Source organism: Echeneis naucrates, chromosome 11 (assembly GCF_900963305.1).
Source record: "Echeneis naucrates chromosome 11, fEcheNa1.1, whole genome shotgun sequence".
Classification (NCBI taxonomy): domain Eukaryota; kingdom Metazoa; phylum Chordata; class Actinopteri; order Carangiformes; family Echeneidae; genus Echeneis; species Echeneis naucrates.
Window position 1 is genome coordinate 1,888,881 of NC_042521.1, and position 21,830 is coordinate 1,910,710.

Consider the following 21,830-nt stretch of genomic DNA (forward strand, 5'->3'; position numbering starts at 1 on the left):
TTTAACACAAGAACGACTCAGAGCAACTATGTTTGTTTTGGGGTCTTAAAAAAAAAAAAGATTTTATATTGATAATATTCAAATGATTAATTAATTTAAATATTAGCATTTTAGCTAGCAGCTAATAAATCTGCTTTTACTTTCATCTGAAATTCAAGTCCTGAATGTTTATGACAGCTTTGACAGCGGATCTGCAGCTGTTACCGTAGTAACTACGAAGTTCTACAATGTGCATAGCAACAGTTGCTAAGGGGGTGGAGCTTACTGAACAGGAAGTTGGTCGTGTTTTTCTTGGGTGGGATAAAACAGAAACATAACGATAAAGCCCAACAGCTCAGAAAGAAATATAAGAAAATACTTTCAGATGTGACCCCCCCCCCCCCCCCCCCCCCCCTCCGCCCGCTGGCTCTCGCTCGTTTGCAAAAAAAAAAAAAAAAAAAAAAAAAAAATCAAACCACAAATTCTGTGATCAGATTGAAGAAATTTTTTGCGTGTTTTTTTAATACATGTATTTAATACCTCAGACAAAAACACCTGAGAAAAAACCGACAGAAATGATTCCAATGGGTTTTTCTGTAATATATTCAATTATGTATATTACAACTATAATCACGTAATTCAAGCATATATCATATACACATATATATCTAGTGAGAGAATAGTTTAATATTCAATAGTACAGTTGTATGGTACAGTAGCAGTAGGGTGCATTTCTCGTTTCTCATTGGGTAAAAGTTTAAAGGAGAGGTATAGACAAGTGTTTGTGTGTAAATCTATATACGATTTATCAATACAATATGCAACAAAAGAGAGAAAAATGAACTAAAAGGAAGGAATAAAAGACAAAGAAAGGGTGTAGGCAGTTCAGTACTGTTTGAGATGTCAGAAGTGTTTTGTTCTGTGTCTGCATGTGTGCGTCAGGTGAGGGATTAAATCAGATCAGCACCATAGAAGTCCATAACAACATCTACAACAACAATAAGGGTTAACACCTGGGTGAGGACTGTGTGTGTGTGTTGTGTTTTGTTGTGTTGTGCGTCTACATGCTGAAGGTTTCAGTCACTGTTCGATCCGGGCAAATCAGCCCTAAAACCAGTTAGCATTTCATTTTTGCACATCCTGGAAAAAAGTTGGGGAGTAAACAGAGAGAGAAAGACGCGACGGCGCCGTGTTGGTGCCGTTGGCGTGAGCAGTGCACGTTCACTCAGCCTTATTTATTCTCCAACATCTGCTCACATCCAGCTGTTCTGCTGGCTAATCACCACTTCCTGTTTTTCTCTCTCTTTTTCTCCAGCATCTTCAAAAATAAAAGCCCTGCGATTACCCCCCCCCCCCCCCCCCCCCCCCAAAAAAAAAAAAAAAAAAATCAGACTGGGAAACAAAGAAGAGAACAAATGTGCTTGAAGGAAAAAACAAAAACAAAAAAAGAAAATGTCTGAAAAAACTATACACTTTGTGTTTCGCCGTCTTCCTTCACGAACCCGCCGGCCTCCCTCCATCCAAAACTATCGTTACTAAGATACCTCGCCTCGTCTCCCGCCGTGTGAAATACCTGATTCAACCGTGATACATTCTCTGTTAAGCCTCCGCCTCCGACTAAACCTGCTGCGTGGAATCGAAAATAGATTATTTGTTGTTTATCGATAAACAGCTGGGAGGAAAAGCGCTTCGTGTGGCCCCGTGACTGTCCAGCTAACAGACCCGCCCCGCCCCGTGTAGAAAATATACAAAAGAGTATCTCCAAAATCCTCCTCAGGACTATCTCTGCTAATAGAAAAATATACAAGAATCCTATGTCAAAATCTCGTTGTGGACGAAAACACTCCTCCTCCTCCTCCTCTCTGCTGGACTAGTCTCGCCTTCCTGCCCAGTTCAAAAATATACGTTTCTTTGTCCTATTTATAGAAAAAGTGACACGTCTGACCTCTCCTGGCTTGTGTCCATTGCCTTGAGCTTAAAAAGTGAGATTTCACTGGCATAATGTGAACTCGACACCCTGTTTGAACTGGCCAGAGCAGCACGAGGACGCACTACCTGCAAAGACGCCACGAGACACCGGGCGGAAAAGCACGCAGCACCGAAGGGCGACGTGAGCTGCCGAGGTGACGCGGGGTGGTGATGGATTCAGCTGAGTCAAACTTGGGAAGAAACCAAAAAACCAAAAAACAAAAAACAAAACAAAACAAAAACAAAGTCAAAATATGGCGTCGTCGTGCTTTCCTGTCGTGACATCCAGAAGCACGACACGCTTTAGCGGCCGGCGTCATGGCGCTGGTTGCAGATCTACGCCCGCCATCCCCCCCTCGCCACTTCAACTAAAGTGCTGCCGTTGTTGGGTTTGCCTTGTACCCTTTTCTCATCTCCTCGTCCCCTTGCTTCTTTTCCTCCTTCCTTCTCCTCCTTCTTCCTCCTTCCGCCTCACAAGTCTCCGTGCCTGCTCTCGTACTTGTTGATGATGTTCCTGCAGCGGCCCAGCTCCTTCCTCATGTCGGCCACCTCCTGGCGAAGGGCGGCGTTCTCCCGCTCCAGGAAGGCGGCGCGCACCGAGATCTGGTTCTCCTTCAGCCGCCGGGCGTCCCTGGAGCGCTTCGCTGCCTCGTTGTTCTTGACACGCCGGTTCCAGTACTTCTCGTCCTGTTGGCGGCGGCGGCGGGGGCGGCGGCGGCAGCAGTGTGGTATGTTGGGGTGTGTGGGGAGGAAGGAAGGGGGGAGGAGAGAGAGAGAGAGAAAAAACAAAAACGAGGAGAGAGCGGGATGAGAAGGGTCAGTCATGTGATGAGTGAGAGAGGATGGAAGGAAAGGAGGAAAGGTGGCAGGCCACAGCTGAATAATCACAACTCCAAGACACAAACACACAAAAACTCATTTCTGATTGGCTGGCAGGTGTTGTCCTCAATAAATCCTTTTATTTATCGTTTTATTTTCTGGTTTCCAAAAATCAAAAGCAACAGCTGGTTCCCACGTGGCCGCCATTAGCTGGATGCTAACATGTTAGCATCTGCAGTTATTATGATGATTCGCTGTGGACGGTTTCCTGTAGCTGCTGGTTACATTATCTACTTTCTGATTCTTGTGTTTTTGTAATGTTTCAGGTTTTCGCTTCTGTCAAACGTATAAACACACAAACGTGCTGCGTTCACTGACGTGGGAATCGATGTGAGGTGGAGAAAGTGAGCGGCTCAGCGTTACTGCAGCTGTGGAGTTCTGGCCTGCTGAGCTGCTACGCCGCAGCCTCACCGTTACAGAAACGTCTTGGCTGCTGACAGTCTCACGAGAACACGAGCTCGGAAACACGCAAGATGTGTGCGTTAGACTTGTGAGCGCAAAACAGCAATCATATTAAAAAAAAAAAAAAAAAAAAAAAAAAAAAAATCGTTAAAAATCGTTCCAACCTGAATTATTATGTCGACCTACAGCACAGCCAGATTTCGCCTCTCTTCAGCGCAGAGCAGAATCTAAAGCTCATTTATGAGCTGCTGAGCAAACTGAGCTTCATCTTCAGCTTCGGTCAGAGAGCTTTTGTCCAAACGTAGAAATGATTTATAAAAGCAGCTACTACTGAGCGCCCAAGGCCCGTCTCTCCATAAATACCCAACGCCTCCGGGGCTGCAGCTGCTTTGCGTTGAACTTTGAAAGCGTGAGCCATCGATCTGAGCTTCTCCAACGGTGGAGCTGAGCTGACTGCAAGATCAGCGTGGCTCTCCTTATCCTGCAGAGTTTGTCATGAATCGGTCCCTCTGCTGTGCACCGGTTTTATTTTTATACTGACGTTCATTTTCATTTGAATCAATTTTGTGCATTTTGTTAAAGCCAAAATTATTTCAACCCTGTTCTAATAGAGAGGTGTTTTTCAAACGACCTGATGGATGAGAAAAACAAAACTAAACTGTTTTTATCTGAACTGAAAACCCTTTAAACCACAAAGGTAAAAGCTCCGACACATTCTGACATGGAAAAAAAAGGAAAACGGGAACGCGACAGCTAGGATTTGTGGGAGATGTAGTACCTTTTGCTCATCGGGGACCAGCATCTTGCGGGCCTTCTTGATCATCGGCTGAGGTTTCAGCTCCTCCTCGGTGAAGCGGTGCCGCCGTGGGTCAAACGCCTCCTGGCCCGGCACGCTGGACAGGGCCAGGTCAGCCGGGTCGGGGTCAAAGTTCACCAGGATGTCACTGCTGCTGTTGGCGACGGCGGCGGGCCCCGGTGGCCCCGGAGGGCAGGTGGAGGAAGGTGACGGGTCCTGAGGCACCGACTGTCCACCTGGGGGGGACGGAGGACAGAGGAGGGAGCCGTTAATGGCTGTTCGGCTCTGGCAGCCATGACAGAGGTCAGAGGTCATGTGTTTAGAACAGCTGACCGGTGGGGGGGGCTTAATGATCAGATGCAATAAACACAGAATCAGCAGGAGCGGCTTAATTGCTGTCAAATCATCATCATCTAATTTTAGTTTCAGCTTCAGATAAGAGCCCATCTGCCATATTAGTTTGAATGAATTAAATCTTCCTCAGGACAAAACCACATCAAGTTTTTAGTTGAATATGATTTAGTCTTTATTCATATTAATCACATAATTTAGGAAAATCATTTTATATCTAAGCGTTAAATTTCTGTGAAAGAACAGAACAAATATCTTCCATATTTACACAGATATGTTTTTTTAGTTGGAAATTTGGATTCAAGATGAATTTCTCTCATTTTCATGGAGAGTTTTATTCAATTCATTATCAGTTTTAGTGTTTTTATTATCTTATACATAACAGGTTTTATTCTGAGTATCGGTATGATGGAAAATGTACAGGATGAAAAGGGCTTGGTTTCATTCTGTTCTCATTTTAAAATCCCACACAGGTTAAAAACCCCGAAGCATCATGACGAGTGATGCTTCATCCAGAGAGCCAAGCGAGGTGAGCCGACACAAAGAGGATTATTCTGTAGACGGATGACAACGTGTTCGACTTTAATTCAAACTGCAGCCACGGACGGACGCCTCATCTTTTAAATTGTAATTTGGCTTTAAAAGCATCTTGTTGTGCTGCTGATTCAACACCAAGTGTCAGTATTGAGCCAAAAAAAACAAACCGCAAAGCTCAGGTTTTAGTCTGGAGCTGAATCTGATGAGATCCGCTCCACAGACAGGCGGCCTCACATTTAAAATGCTCTTTAAATGAGACATATCTGAGTCCGCTGGGTTTGGGTTAAAAATCATTAATGTGGGATGAAATAAGCACTAATGTGGTAAAAAGGCTGAATGTTTTGGTTAAATATCTCTGGAACAAAGATTATGTAAGAAAGCCTGATGGCTTCTTGGACTTCTTGGATCCTGACGGTGAATCAGGAGGCGGTGAACGATGTGTTCACCCCGCAGCTACTCCACATTAACAACTGCTTTTGTGAATGTCACAGAAAAGAACCAAGAATAGCAACATCTCTCTCTCTTTAAAAAACCGGGAGAACTCGACTTTCCCAACGTTTTCCTCTCTGGAACAAACGTGATGGCTGAGCAGTTATCCAGCTCCAGTCAATCCTCCATTGTGGCAGCAATTGTGAAGGTTTTTTTTTTTTTTTTTTTTTTTTTTTTTTTGGTGCTCCGGGCTTCGAGCCACAGATTATAAATAACTACAGAGCCGGTGACCAATATCGACTGGAACAGCAGCGGAAAGATTTCACACACTTAGGCAAATGAAAGAGAAGGGACGTGATTACGGGAGGTGAGAGCAGGCAGAGATTAGAGGAAGTTGTGTGCTTTTTATTAAACGAGTGCAAAGTCCGCCGCAGAGACGGCTGAGGTTTAACATGGTTTCACAACAACATCTTCAGCCTCTTAGCTGTGTTTTGTAAACCTGAAAACGTGGCAGTCAGCCAGAGCGGCAGAACTGACTCTGATTTGCTACTCAACCGCCGCTGCGAGCTGTCACTCATTTTTATTGTGCACATCAACCACAACGCCGCAACCGAAATCCTCCACAGGCCGCCGAGAAACCCAGCTGGGAGGGACTTCGGGATGTTTGGAGGGGAAAAGGAGGTGAAAACAGCCGACGAAACTCTGGGGTCATAAACTATCTGATTTGATTGAGCTGATAAAAATCTCCTCTGGACTGTTTACATCCAGCCCTCCAACCTCACCGAAGCACCAGAGGAAACAGTCGCCTCCACTTTTACACTCTTTGTTACGCAAAACAGTAGTCATGACATACAGAGTAAAAATATAACCCACATTTCCTCCTCCTTCCTACAACTCATCCGAGTGATTTGTTTCCCATCTGAGAGCTGGGAATTACATAACCCCTCGGGGCGCCACGAACGCATCACCCCGCTCTGCAGTTATTATCCTTAATAGTCGGTTTTCTCGGCTACAAATCAGAGTGGGAAACTTGACCTTCCCAGAGCGAAGCCGAAATCTACGAACGTGAGGTGAACGGCAGCTTGTTTACGTTTTGGCAGAACGGACAGCTGATTACGGCCACAGTGTGTTGGCTCCTACACAAACACACAAAGGACTGGACTCTACGACCTGCAACAGCACAACACATCACCAGTATTAACATTCATGCAGAAAACAGCTTTCAGACCCTGACCGAGACAGAAAGGTAAAACTGGAGCGGCCAACATTCAGGCCACGTACAGCCTGGACACGTGTGCACGCCGATACGTGCACCTCTTGTTGTAATGCGATGTGCCATAACCCCCCCACCCCCCACCACCCTTTATCCATCTATACATCCTGCTCTCCATCTGTTGGAGGCAGCGACTCCATCAGATGAACTGCTGCTGGCTTGATCTCACTCTGGCAGCTGGACAGGCCTGATCCTGGATAAGTCTGCCCAAAGCTCCGCACTAATAACAACCATTTTGGGCAAAAAGTTGAAGCCGATCCAAGAACACGGCTCCCACTGCTGCCGGGTAAACAGCCGCCAAGCCGCGGCTTCGCCTGGCTTCATTTCCTGTCTGCGAGCGAGGAGCCATTTGGAGGAAGCAGCCACCGACTCCGGGATTCTCTCTCTGCTTTCATTAATTTAGCTGAGATTATGCGATTTTCTCTCTCGGCCCGTCAGTCTGGTCCCGTCTATGAATTCAGCTGGAAGGCTGAAATACGGTATCGATGGTCTGTTGTTCTTGGACCGACTCGCACTCACTGTGATATTCAGGTGATGTTTTATTTCGCTGCTACCTTACGTATGTTTTTCTGCTAATTTCCTGGAAATCAGCAGGAACACACGAGGATTTTTCCAAGAAAGACTTTTCATAATTTGGATTTAATTGTAAAGGAAATGAAAGAAAGTGTCACAGATATTAAGTACAAGCTGATTTTAAAGAGAGAAATCAAGATCATAAACGATTAAAACATCCCAACAACTTTAGACTGCCATTATATTATAGTTCCACTCACGCAGCAGATCAGCAAAACAAAGTGACTTCACAAACTGTTCACGTCTGTTCATGGAATATTTTTCTACCTTGCAACTACATCATTTAGCAAATTTCCAAATAATCTCCTTAGATTCATTTCCTGAAAAGAATGGAGTAACTCGGCACTAATAAGGAATAAACGAGGCGAAATCATCTTAAATGAAGATAACAAGTGATGAATCAAGAGTCATTGAGGCTGAAATGAAAACTAAATGAACTAAAATATTTTCCTGCAATTTGAAGCAGAAAATATAGAAATATATAACAAACATCACTTTCTCAGTTTCCTTTGGACCCAGAATCAAACTGTGATGGTCTTCCTTTGGACTTTTTTGTAATTTGCAGATATTTTGGAAGAGATTATTTAAAATAAAGCTTTACTGATATTAAAATAAAGACACCTCAATCAGCTGTGAAGGCCATTGAAGGCGTTTTTGGTTAAATTTAAAGACGTGAAGCTCTTCGTTCTTCTAGAGTCCACGAGCGTCAGCTGAAATCTCCCATTTTAAATAAAACCAGCTGCTGTTTGGTGCGAACGGAGGAGTCGGCCCTCAGATGAGTCCGGATGACGCGTCGACACATTTTCAAGAGTTTTTCCACCGCGTGTTCTTTGGAAAAGCAAACGGGCGCCTTCGTCTCTCTCCGGACGCTGTTTTGCTCCGATGTTCTGGAAGGAAGCGGCCGTGGTGGGCAGAGACGCCCACGGAGGCCCGAAATAGACGAGCTGAGGTTTGAGAGTCAGGTGAGCAGCTCTTCCTCTTCACTAATCGGCGGCTTGATCTGACTTCACTTTCACTTGATCCACCTACACAAAAGCTGAATGCAACAAACCCGCCGCTGCTCTCCTGAGGTGGACGGTGTTGGGGGGGGGTGTGAAAAAGGCCAAAAAACTCAAATGGAAGAAGGTAGAATAAAAATAAAAAAGGAATAACAGCATAGAACACGTTGCAGGCTGAAAAAACGGCTGTCTTTTCCTGTTTCACTACTTTTTTATGTAATAAATGGAAACAATGCAATTAGCAGGAGAGTGGTAATTATTCCAATTATACAAAGATCGAGGATAACAATTAGTATCCGTCCTGATTACTGTAATTGAGCAGAATTTTGTGAACTTTTTCTGCAGCTTTTAACCGAGTCAAAGCTGCAACCAGCGGCTCCATTAACTGGAGGTGACCACGTCTGCGTCGCTTTGTCTGAGCGGTTTAACTTAACGACAAATAAAGTGGAGGTTGAAATGCTGTTTGTCCCGACTGTTGTGTTGTATATTTAAAACAACAGATGAGACCAGCTGCTTCCAGACACCCGAGTATTTAGTCTCCATCACGATTGTTGGTGTCAGAAAACAAACTGACTCACACTCTGTTTACTTTAATCTGATTGGAAGAAAACAACAACAACAACAACACAACAGAACCGAGGTCCATTTAGAATAAATACAAAGGAGAAGTTAGTCGAAAGAGATAAAAACCCATAAATAACGACAGATTTATCAGATTTATTCATTTTCATGGCTGTTGGACTAAAACTAATAACCACAGTATCAAAACTTCACCGGTTCACTGGAATTAACAGGAAAAAGGAGGATTGGCAAGAAAACAGCACCAGAACCAGATTCAGATTCTGAACTCGACCAGGGAAGACCAGAAAAAGCAATCGTGGAGGTGAAGACAGGAAGAGGACCAGCAGAGATGAAGCAGTGAATATTTAATAAATCACTAATGACTTTACTTCGATTCGGTGACACTTTCGGTATTTAATGTTAATGCTGAAGCACACAAACTGTTAAATCCTCCGTCTGACTCGGACGGCTGCAGCGGTGAGCAGAGAACATATGATGTGACATAGGAAGTGTGTTACATAAGGAGCGTGCCCCTCCCTGGAACGTAAACATCGGGGCGGGTCCTTGAACGCCTCACCACAGCTGCTGTCAGCTGACTGGTTTAACTTTTAATCTGATCTACTGATCAAGTATTGACCTTTCTCCGCGGCGTTTACGGGCGTTTCCACGACATCCTTAGCACAACACAACGACAAGGAGGAAAGTTTATATTTCAGTCCTTTTCTTTGAATTGTACTTTTATTGCTTTAAAGACGTAAAAGAAGCACAAAGATTCTTATTTTCTTCGCCGATATAAATATTTAAAATCTGAAATGAACGCTTTGTTTTAAATTAATCTGAATAACTCTGAATAACAATGAAGTCATTCTTGAGAACGTGATGGTTTTAAATGAGACATCTGGTTTTAGTCTGTGTCATTTCAATCACACACGCACACACAAACAAACACGCTGTCAGGCACGTGCACGTTCACATGAGTGTGCAACACAAACACACAAGCCAGAAACAATTGAGTCCAGGTGACACACCCCAGGAGTCCTGTTCCTTCTGTCAACACACACTCAGAGTTATGTCACCACACTGAGATGGTAGTGGCCTCCTCCCTCCTCCCTCCTCCCTCCTCCCTCCTTCCTTCCTTTCCTTCCTCATCTTTCTAAATCCCTCCTCACTGCTCCCCTGAACACAACATGAGCCGACATGTATATAAAAAAAAAAAAAAAAAAAAAAAAAAAAGGAAAAAGGCACCAACGTGCTCTGAATTTCACAGATTACCCAGAATCCTCCGGCGATGAAAGGAAACAGATCCAGACTGTAAAACTCACATCTGCGTTTCACCGACAGTGAGGCTGAACATTATGATGTCACAGCGAAGTTGACCTTTGACCTTTTGCACATGAAAACCAAGACTCAATACGCTAATATATAATTATTAATGTATGAATTCATGAATTTGAAGAACTGGTATGAGCTGTATATAAAATAAACAAAGAAGTCAGGCTGTGTTGAAGTCTATGGGAAAATGTCCCTCCTCCTCCACAGTAAATGTTTTCCTGAGTTTATGGTCTCAGTCTGAAATACAACATGATGTTCATTTTTTAAATGAAACTCCATTTAGAGAGAAATAGACCAGGAAGAAGTGGAGGGGTTAGGGGGCGGGGCTTGACAAACAGGACCATCCAATCAGGAGAGAGTACAGAGCAGGTCAGTCCACCTTCTCCTCCAAATCTGGTTTCCTCTTCAAGCAAACAAAACAAACAAGATGGCCGACAGACAAATTACAGACGGAGGCTTCAAATACCTTCAAATAACCAAAGTACACCTTAAAATAGTAATAATAATAGTAATAATAATGATAATAATAATAATAATAATAATAATAATAACGGAACACAGTTTGTCCAGGTAAAGGTGACAGATCTTCATTTCAAACTGAAATCATAAGGATCCGGCCAAAATGGAGATCCAAATCTGATCATCGTTTTTACACCGCAGAAATCAGCCGTCGCAATGTCATTCACTGTTTGTTTGTTTTTTAGAATGTATATTATGCAGTTTGTTTTTCACAGGATGTGACATTCAGACAAAATACATAGAAGGAATGAGCAGATTCAGATGAACAAACGTCATCGTTTTGGGTTTTTGTTTTAAAGGTCATCCATCTAGACAACACCAACAACTGAAGTCTGATGGGGCCAACACGGAGGATTTGGTGGATCCGGATCTGAGCAGATGTGAATTCATCAATGTGCATTTTTAAATTCTGACCAATGAAAATCAGTCCCGTCCTCTCTGTGTTTTTCCTTTCCTGCTTCGTCCTCACTGTTTATTCCTTCTCTAATCTCTCCTGCTTCCTCTCTCTCTCTCTCTCTCTCTCTCTCTCTCGCTCTCTCTCTCTCTATCTCCCTCCACTTTCCTCCTTGCTTGCTCACCCCTCCCTTCCTCCCTCTCTCTCTGTCTTTTTAATGCTCGCTCTCTCGCTCCAATACTTTCTGCAGCAGCACGTGAGGTGACGGCCGCACATGGCCCGGGCGTGTGAGAGAGAGAGAGAGAGAGAGAGAGAGGTTTCAAAACATGCAAAGTGAACACTCTTGACTTGGCTCTTGCTCTCCCCCCTCCAGAAGTGCCCCCCCCGGTGTTACAGAGTGCAGAGTCAGTGTCTGATTTAACCCCTCCCTCGCTGGGATTCATCAGGGCCCTGAACGTGAAGTCAGTGAACGCCTCGCCGTTGGCTTTATCCCTGCACACTCTTCTTTTAAAGAGACAGTACGTCGGCCCGTTCTGCTCCAGCAGATTCCACTAAATTCATCTTTTTAAAAACCAGCTGGACGCCTTGTTCTTATTTCAGTCTGCGAAACCGTCAGCAGGCCGCAGCAGAAGAGAAAATGGAAAAATCTAATATCTGGTTCTGGTTTGTGGGTCATAAATTGTGCTGTAAACTGGATGCATGAAATTTGCACATCGTCCAATATTTATAAAAAAAAAAAAAAACAAACAAACACAAAAGGCTGCGACTTTTAAAACTGGGTTATAAAACGAAGCACTGAATGAGGTGGTTATCTGTTCTGTGTTCCATCAAACGTCAGGACGGACGCTCCAAACCTTCATCATCACCCGAAAATATGGAACTGAGATGAATATTAACAGAATTGAACTGCTGCTTCCATCCCTGACTTCAATCTAACGCCAAAATCAAATCTTTTTTCTTTTGGGGTTTTCAGAAGCAACAACTGACGTTCAGATGATCTGCTCAGTCTTTCTCCTCTGCAATGTTTCAGCTTAAATCCATAAATTTGGGAGAGAATTCGGGCGTCGTCAGACTCAGAGACGAGCCGACTGCTGAAAAGCCGCCCACGATCCAACCTGGGATGAAACATAATTCAATGAAGAGGCTCAGATTATAAAACAAAGCCAAAGCAGAGCAAACCTAAATGTCCTCGTAAAGCGAAGTTCCCACTTTAGCTGCTGTTTACTTCAGCTTCTAGACGTACGGAGGCCTGTTGAACTTCTGCTTCCAGTCTCTTTATGAGTCTGTAAAAAGTCCAGCGGTTCTCGTGGAGCTCGGAGGAGAAGATCAGACCGACCCACCAGGTCGGGGAGGTCTTTCTGATTCGGGGATTCATCTCTACGTGTTGAACATGAAATATCTGACTTTACTCAAACGAGTTCTGCTCACAGAGGACAGACCTGCAGTCCTGGACCGGACTGACCTGGAGCTGCAGATCCGCTTTGAGGAGCTCAGGACAGGACCTCCCAGCTGCTTTTATTTATGTGCCCTTCATCCATTTTGGACACTTTCTGTGGACAACCTCAGTCCTCACTCACCTAAATATCTGTCATTTAACGGGTGTCAGAGTCACAGCTGCCTCTTTCCCGCCCTCAGAGCTCTTCTCCTTCTTACCAGAATGAATTAAAGTCAAACTAAAACGTGTGCATGTGGATCAGATTATTATTTCCAGTCTATTTTCCATCAGCTCTGTAGTAACACTTCAGCTCCACAGTGACCTGAGGGATTTCTGGCTCAGTGCATCACGCTCAACTCAGTCACGTGTTTATAATTCAGAGTAAAGAGCGAGCGAGCGAGCGCACACACAGATGAAAGTATGCTCACATTAAAGCCTACACAGTTGCATGCAAATGCAAAAACAAAGAGGACACTCTGATATGCATGTTCAAAGTTCAACGCACACACAGACACACACACAGGCAGACACGTGCACATATAAAGACAAATACATGCACACAAACGCACACTGGATGGTGTTTTTCAGAGACACTTGCTGATGCACAGACAGCAGATATGAAGGCTCACACACAGACACACACTCAGAGCCTTGCAGCAGTATCCAGTGGTATCTTCTCTGTAGCAGCTGAGGCTCTGCTGCTTCTCTTTCATGCATTTCTTTCTCTTTTTCTCTCTGTGTGTCGTTTTCTAGTATTTTGTGTTTCTCTGTTATTTTCTGCGTTTTGTTTCGGCTCTCTAACTGCTGAAGATAAACACGAAGTCCCAGTCAGATTCTTCGGAAGCTCGTCCTGCTGGATAATTTATCTCATTCTCTCTTTCTGTTTTTCCACCTTTCTCTGTCTTTCTGCCACCAGCACAGCTTCAACACTCACTATTCAAATTTTATTAAAGCGCGTCAAAGATGTTTGAATAGAGAGAGGACACAAAAGCACGAAGTGTGGAGCCGACTGGAGCTGCAGGATCAAAACCGCGTCAGGCAAAAGTTTTCGGAACAAACAACAAACCTTTAAAATGTTTAAAAAGTGTTTTCACGTTTCCAGATTTATTCCATGCAGACTCTTTTGAGAGCGGCAGAATTCTCAAAGAGCTGAACGGGTTTCAGACGACGCCAAATATGTCAGAGAGAATTCGCAGCAACGCAAGCGTCGACGGGTCTGAACAAGCTGACGGAAAATAAACACACACGATGTTGTCAAGAACGGCCGAAGGAGAAATTTAAATAAAATATATGGATTTAACAGCCGCGTTAAAGCTTACAGTGTTTTCTATTTTAAAAATTTCTCCACATGTTCAGAACGAGCTCGACCTCAGCTAATTATATAAATGACTGAATGTGGACTCACTGTGATCGAGGATGAAGCTCAGAAAACAAGAAAAAGACATTAATGTTAAAAACTGAGCAAAGCAGAAGAACCAAAGAAAAGTTCCTCTCTGTTTGGCTCGTTTCTGTCTTTATCTGATCAGCAGTTCTGCTCATTAATGATGAAAAATCAGCTCCAAATATCTGATTGTCTTTATTCTGTCAACACAATAAACAGAAACATAGAGGACCGAACCAGAGACTCTGATTGGCTGTGACATCACCCACCGGAGCCAATAGGAGCGTGCGATGTAGAGACGTGACTCTGGACATCACTGTCAAAGATGGAGGATGAGAACGGACGGATAAACACACAGAAGGAGTCAGAGAGTTGGTGTTGAGGCTTGTTAAAAAAAAAAAGAGCTAATTTTCTAGTTTCAGGATAAAAAGCAAAATGTGTGAAGCGTCCGGTCGTCAGCGGAATGATTGAAGGTTATTTTCTCCGCTCAGTGTCACCATTAATCTGTTTTAAGGTGAGGTCAGTAGAGTCACTGCCCCGGCGTCTCTGCTCGTGTTTTACAGCAGCGGTTCTATCTGTGTTTTTATTTTAGCTGAAGATGAAATGACCCGCTGAGCTCCCACGTCGTCATTTTTACAGTTTTCAGCTCCACAAACCGTCTTAGTGTCTTTCAGCTCAGCACTCTCGCTGTTTGGCTGCATTTATTTATGGGCCGACTTCGAATTCCTTATTGGAACAAATTATGCATCACTTCTAATTCCTGACGGAGGAGTTTGTGCTCATTTCCAGGGCTTAAAGCCTGATTGGCTGCAGCTCCGCTGATAAGAACTGACGCTTATTTTTAGGTACGTCTCCCCCTTTTTCCAGCGGAGGGTTTCGCTCCAATAACACTTAAAAAATGTTCACAAAATTCACAATTTAAACAAAAGTTCAGTCATCTTTACGTAGGCGCCCACTCATTGTCTCATCCTTCCCTTTAAACGTGGCAATCTGTCAGGAAATCAGCATGAAGTGAATGTGTGGTGATTCATTCAGTGCTTCACAGTAAAAAAAAAAAAAAAAACATCAAGGAAGACTTTGTGGTTTCAATTATTCCGAGCTGGAAGTTGTCAAATTTGAGAAATCTCCAAAAAGAAAGAAAGAAAGAAAGCAAATTAAAAAAAAAAAAGAGATTGAGAGAAAGACAGACAGACTGACGGAGCGGCACTTCTGATGTTCTGGCAGTTCTGGTTCATATCAAAGGAAGCAGAGAGAGGAAACAATAAATTATGAATATAACGGATGAAAACAGGCGGTTGGATGGAGCTGAGGAGGAGGAGGAGGGCCGAAGAGCAGCGTGTCAGCCGTTCATCACAGCAGATATAATTAGAGACAACCAAACTCTGGCTGCTGTTGACTGGGTTTCATTTGTCGGTCCTCGTTACCGCCACATCTCACCGAGCTTCGTGTGTCCGACTGAATCTTCTGCAGCAGAAAGCTTTCTTTCTCACGTGAAGTCGGATTAAATGCGACTTCTCCGCTAACCAGATCTCAAACCGCTTCCTGCTGCTGATGAAACTACTTCCAATCAGCCAATTCAATTAAAACGGCTCCCCAGAGACTTTTGTTTTGAAACCCACAATCACTTACCGTGTAGACATTCAGGTCCTCCCATCATGCCTTGCTGCTGCTGAGGCGGTGGCGGCGGCGGCTGTGGCTGGACGGTCTCCAGTCCGAGCAGCGAGGAGGAAGAGGATGAAGAGGACATGGAGGAGGAGGAAGAGGAGCATGGCGGCGGAGAGCTGGGGGGGCACTGGGAGCTCTGGTTGGGCACCGCTGACTGGGAACTCTGGGAAATAAAGAGGCCAAACGGTAAACAATATGGCCGTATCATTGGCTCAAAGGACAACATGGAGAACTGAGAGCTGAATGACACTCCTGCTGACTTCGCTGAATCAGATTCAGGCCGACTCTTCACTCGCAGATCAAAACCACAGAGTCGGAATCGAATCGTGGTCGATCCGTGCCAACTGCAGACAAAGATTCTCTGTGAGGATGAAACTCCTCCTGGTCCTTCAAGCAGACATGAGAACTACAGCTGGACTTCATTTGGATGCCAGCGGCATCAGATTTTCAGTTTAGTGACACGTCATTCTTTCTGGCAAAAGGAAAATATCAGAAAAACAACAAAAGGGGACACTGACGGGAACTATTTTCCCATTTCCTCTGTCTGTGACGACAGACTGGAGCGGTACTGACTTTATAAAGGGATCCATCTGACATGGTGGTGGAGAGGAGGCCGCTGAATAAACCCCCTCCACCGACACCGTCGCACACTCAGGCAGCTCCGTTGATACATAAAGTCTCTTTCCTTCCAATCATCACGGTCACTGCACCGCAGGAACTCCTGTACTGTGTATAACATCTGTACTTTTTGTGGGCTATCTATCTCTTTTGCTAACATGCTAACAGGCTAACGCGCCTGCGAGGGAGATATTTCCCCGTTTTCAGGAAAATTAGCAGGTTTTCATCAACACATCTGCTTCGGAAAAAAGAAAGTGAACGTGTTGAAACCAAGATCCTGAAAGGTTTTTGTGAAAAAGGTCGCGTGTCACAGCAGATGTGCTTTGGGACACAACGCCTCTGAGGACAAAATGGTCTCATCTCAGTTTGGACTTTACCATCGAGGTTAATCACTGACAGATGAGGTTAGCTGCTGTTGAGCTGCCTAAATACACAGCAGAGGGACAAATCAGAGTGAGTATGTGCTGGTTTTGTGCATCTACTGCTCACTCCCCATGCTGACTACCAGTCAACCTTGTTGACTTGTCGAGCCGTTGTGTGTCTTACCTGGGAGGGGATCTGGGCGCTGGCGGAACTGGGCCCGTTGCTGTGCATCCCCATCCCGTTCTCGGTCAGGAACTCCTCCAGGTCCATGTACTGCAGCTGGAACAGGCCTCCGTCACACGGTAAGGTCCTCTCCCACAGCAGGGGGCCCAGGAAGGCGGACTGGGAGCTGGGCCGCAGGGCGCCGGAGCCCGGGGCTCCTCCCACACCGCCGGGCCCACCGGCGTTGACGCCCAGCGAGTCCTCATCGGAGTCCAACGGCTTGTCTTTGTCTGGAGAAGGAGGAAGACTTTATGCGGATGTGAAACAAGAGAGTTGATTTGTTTTCCGTGTTTACGTCGAAGGAAAAGAACGATCACGTTCAGTCCTACGAGGTAAAATAACTCGATGTGAAAACAAAACTAATTTTAGCTTCAGATTGTGAAAATACTACTAATTGTGCCGCTAAAAGGCTGATAATCTTGCTGACTCAGTAGTTCACTGGAAATAAACGAACACACTGAAGGTACAACGTGAGGCAGATGTCAAACTGGTGCTGGCTTTTATTCCAGCACTCTTCAGAGAATGTGTCATAACATTTCAAAAAACATTTCTTACTTAAATAAATGACTCACATTTGTAATAGAGTTTGATTGACTTTGAACTGACACAGTAACATTTAACAGGTTTTGTATTTTCTCCTCCAATATGCAAATATTTTCCATTTCTGTTGATAATGATATCATGAATTCTGAAAATGTATCAACGCATTTTAGTCCTGAGATAATGAAGTCTGTACGGATCCGTCTGATGGTAACAGCTCGTCAAAGGGAAACTATAACTGCGTCCATTTAAGGGCCCTTATATTCCTTTTTCATATAAAAACTGAATTAATATAAGATATTATTGTGTATCTGTGACACATTATCACCAAAATCCAGACTGTGAGATGAAAAGTTCACCCTCCATCCACATATCCACCAACTGAACCTGAAATATTCTGAGCTTTTACTGTTTATTGTAGAAATCTATTGACAAAATGCTGATGGCAGAGCAGCTGGTCACACTGTTGGAATGTTGAAACTAAAACCGTCATGCGACTGAACTCCTGAAAGTACAAAACGAACATTTGGTTCCACCAGCTCCGGCTCTTTTCTTGGACACCGTTCTGATCATTTGTGTATTTAAAAATAAAAACACAACATGTGATGGATCTAGGTTCAAATCAGATGGACCATCCAGCCCCCCCCATTACTTTGTTCCCGCTCCAGATCTGTGAAGAGTCCCCGAGTTTATCTTCAGAAGAAATAAATGACAGAACGACGGGACACAAACTGGAGCCCCACTCCTGAGGTGTGTTACGAATGTGGGCACACAATGTCCGACAATCATCAGCAAACAGCTCTGCCGTTGGCTGCCAAACACTTAGCTGCAATCGTTAAAAGATCTATAGATAACGGTGGCCAACCCTGTGCTCTGTGCCGAAAGAGGGACTCCAATGGAAATATAGATACACACTTCAGCCATCAATAAACCATCAGCAGTAAAAAATAAAAAGGAAATCCAGAAAATAAAGCATGAACCTGATTTAAGTGAAAAAAGTCTCCAAAACGGCATATTGGATAAATGGCACACTGAATAATAAAACCCAATGAAAGAATAATAAAAGAGCATATTTAACTCGGCTGGGACGGCAGAGAAAGGGAACGAGCTACTGAGGAAGAGGAGGGGAAGGGAGGAAGACTGGGAATTTTAATTCAATGGGATTCAAGAACGTGAAGGACAAAGAGTGCAGACGTACTGAGAAAATATACCAGGTAAAAGGTAAAACATCACTAATGATTATATAGAAATGTCATACTTTGTACGGGAAGATGGGCAATTATAGTAATAAAGATTCAGCTCAATTTTAATTTTGATATTATTGCTCTTCGACCTGATGAGCAGTAAGAGCATTGTTTTACAGATTATTTCCATTTTCTTCTGATTATTTATGTGTTGATTCACAGCAGTCAGAAGGAAACTTTGTGGAGGAGGATTAATCATGCAATATTTGACAAATGAATAAACAAAGGTCTCTCATTACAGGTTAAGATAAGACACCACTGATCCTCAGGAGCGAAGTTCAAAGTAGTTCATACAAAGAAAAACATCCGGCAGTTCCCAGCTGAGGCATTAAAGGGACGAACACTTTATCATCAGAGATCTGACGCTGACCTTAAAAGTTCTTCCTTCTACAGCAACAATTGGAGCTGAATATTCCAAATGATTCTGTTAGGCAGTAAAACTCAGGAGAGGATTCGAGAAAAAAAAGGAGGGAACTGTTGAAAAACAGCAGGAGACAGAAATGAGGAGTAAGCGGGAGCGACACAGTTTAATCAAAGTGATGGTGACACTTTGAACTGGAGAGGACGAGTCATTAAAACCCGATGACCCGAGGAGAGGAGGCCAGGAGGCAGGAAAGGAAAGAGGAGAGAGGATCTATGCAAATCGGAAAGAGAGGGAGAGAAGGATGCAAATGAAATATGAGAGGAGGAAGAGGGGGACGGGAGTGCAGAGTGAAGGGAGGAGGACGAAGCCAGAGGAAATGTAAATGAGCAGAGGACTGATCTGAGGAGACAAGGAAGTGTGAGAGGGAAAACTGAAAGACGTGTGAAAGAGCGGGAGATGTGATAGATGGGAGTGGGCGTCTGCGAGGGCGTCAAAGGAAACCAGGGAAGGAGGGAACGGCGAACCGAGCGCCACGGGCCACGCAGTTTGTTTGTTTGTGTTTCTCTGACACCCCTGAATGCATCACCTGCCATCAGGACAGTGGGGCCCCTGAACTGCTCTCTGACTTCACAGAGAGCCTGTCAGCCGGGCTCAGCATCATCCAACCCCCCCGCGCCCATCATCATCATCATCATCATCATCATCCAAAGAAACAGAAAGAATCATAAAGGAATGAACTGCAGTCGCACCAAAAGCCCACCGGGGGCCGCCAGCCAGCAGGGAGGATGGGAAGAGTGATTTCTTTGTTTTTCTCCCTACAGTGTGTGTGTGTGTGTGTGTGTGTGTGTGTGTGTGTGTGTGTGCACGCTCATCTAAACCAACAACGACTTGTGAGAAGGCGGCTGATTTTAAGGTTAAAATAAAGAGTGTGTGTGGAGTTCAGCCATCCCATCAGCAGAGAGGCAGCCTGGTTATTATTTGTCATGGCAGCTGGTGGATGGGAAACAATTCAATCCCACTCAGTAACCTTTATTTAAACAGATCGACCAATCAGATCCAGCTCCTGCTGCTTCTGCTGTTTTTCGTGGCATTCACTCCAGACTGTGTTTCTGTGTTTTGATTTTGTTTTTTATTTACCTCCCTCTGCTCCTTCCTCCTTCCTCCTCTTCGCCCTCCTGATCGTTTCATTTCAGCACCAAACGCAAAAAAGGAAACGTTTCATATAAAAATACAGCGAGCCAGAAGGAGGAAGGCTGAAGTGAAGACAGTGTGTGTGTGTGTGTGTGTGTGTGTGTGTGTGTGTGTGTGTTGGACAAGCAGGGCCTCTGTCTTCTACAATCACACCTACCCACTCAGTCACATGTACACTCTCACACACACACCAATGAATAATCACTGTAATCTGTGGTGGTTATGTGGAGTTCACTTTTCTATCTCACAGAAATGATGCCAGAGAGAGTAAAAACAGAAAAATGATTCATTCAGACCTCACACTGACCTGCTGCGTTGAGATTTAAGGTGGACTTGCTGAACTTTGTTGTATTTAAGGTGGATTTGGGGAACCAAAATCAGATGTGACACCGAACAGGCCTGTTTTTCCATCATGCTGTTCCACCCAGCGTCCCTTTAAGAGCCCCCCCCCCCCCCCCACCGCACACACACACACACACACACACACACACGTGCACGCACTCACCTTTCATCTCGCAGCAGTCCTTGGCGCCTCTCTGGTCGCTCTTGATTGGCAGCTGGAGGAGGGACTTCAGGTTGGTCATGGAGGTCAGGTGTCCGCTCTGAGGGCCACTTCCGGCCGGGTTGCTGGCCCCAAACTGGGGGCTGGTGGCCCCGGCGGGGAGATCCGGCGGTAGGAGCTGCGAGAGGGGCCTTGACATAACTTCTGAATGGGGGTGATGGGGGCGGGGGGGGGGGGGGGGGGTCTGGGGGGGTGAACCTGCAAAGAGCCTAAAGTTCAAGATCGAAATAATCCAATTAACGCCGCTAATTGTCAGAAGGAGAGCGGACAGGTGAGTCCTGCAGGGGGGGGGCCGCTCCAGATCCCGTCCCATGAAGAAATATGAGTAAGGAAGGGAGATAAGGAGATAACGGGGGGGGGTTTATCTCCAAAATGGCACCATGTCGACCGAGTCTAATTCATCCTGTGAAGCTGCTGACACCGCTCCCCTCCGGACACACAGACCCAGGAGGAGGATCCGGTCCCGGTCCCGGTCCCGGTCCAGGTCCAGCTCCCGGGGGGCGCAGCACTACCGGGGGTCGCCCCCCCGACCCCCCCTCAGAGTTAGTGGGAATATAACGGCGGCTGACGGTCGGTCCGTCGGTCGGTCGGTTCGGGAATGTTTGAATCCGGAGCGAAGAAGAAACAGAAAAACGGAGCGAATAAAGAAAGAAGAAGAAGAAGAAGGGATTAAAACAGCAGAGTCGAGAGGCGGCGGAGGGAGAATGTCCTCCAAAACATGTCAAAACAACACAAAAATAAAAACTAAATGCCCCAAAACAAACGATGACAAATAGCAGATGAAGTAAACAAAGCCCCCCCCGAAAGAAAACAATAATATCCGATAGTGGAGTCAGATAGATGGAGCTGTAGCTCTCTCTCTCTCTCTCTCTCTCTCTCTCTGTCAGCTGGAACCAACACGGGCCGCTCCTGTGACGTCACCGCTCACGGGGGAAAGGCGCTTGGGGGCGTGGCTCGTTTGCATGCCGAGGCCACGCCCCCTCACCCTCATCCCTTAAAAAAGGCCGCTGTGATGCCTTCGTGGTTCACGCAAAGCTCGTAAATCAGAGAGCTCGTTTGTTTCTTGGCTGGAAAATTGAGTTGATGACGTATTTGTTTGTGTTTGTGGCCACTTGCTAATGAGAGCCATCACTTACAATAATAAATTGTATAATTTATATAAGAAAAGAAAGTATGTATCGATGCCAAATAAACTCTGAAACGCTGTTCTCGTAGACTGAAGATAAAATGACAGTAATAATAAACCAGCTGCCC

At 44.9% G+C, this 21,830-nt stretch overlaps 1 protein-coding gene across 1 annotated transcript; it reads right to left on the reverse strand.

The window, feature by feature from the left end:
- Positions 1-646: 646 nt before the first annotated feature.
- Positions 647-21,477, reverse strand: dbpa (D site albumin promoter binding protein a). Its single transcript, XM_029514867.1, has 5 exons — positions 20,520-21,477; positions 16,637-16,905; positions 15,437-15,635; positions 4,007-4,260; positions 647-2,634 (listed from the first exon to the last, which is right to left on the reverse strand). Exons 1-5 carry the CDS (start codon positions 20,887-20,889, stop codon positions 2,419-2,421), a joined length of 1,308 nt encoding a protein of 435 aa, XP_029370727.1. The 5' UTR covers positions 20,890-21,477; the 3' UTR covers positions 647-2,418.
- Positions 21,478-21,830: the final 353 nt, after the last annotated feature.

Bases quoted from the DNA above. Each gene is read 5' to 3' on its own strand.
- dbpa (XM_029514867.1), bottom strand. From the start codon at position 20,889: ATGGGACGGGATCTGGAGCGGCCCCCCCCCTGCAGGACTCACCTGTCC. The intron at 4,261-15,436 runs GTAAGTGATTGT...CGTCCCCCCCAG, and splicing joins AGGACCTGAATGTCTACACG to GTGGACAGTCGGTGCCTCAG. The intron at 2,635-4,006 runs GTACTACATCTC...CGCCGCCAACAG, and splicing joins TGGTCCCCGATGAGCAAAAG to GACGAGAAGTACTGGAACCG.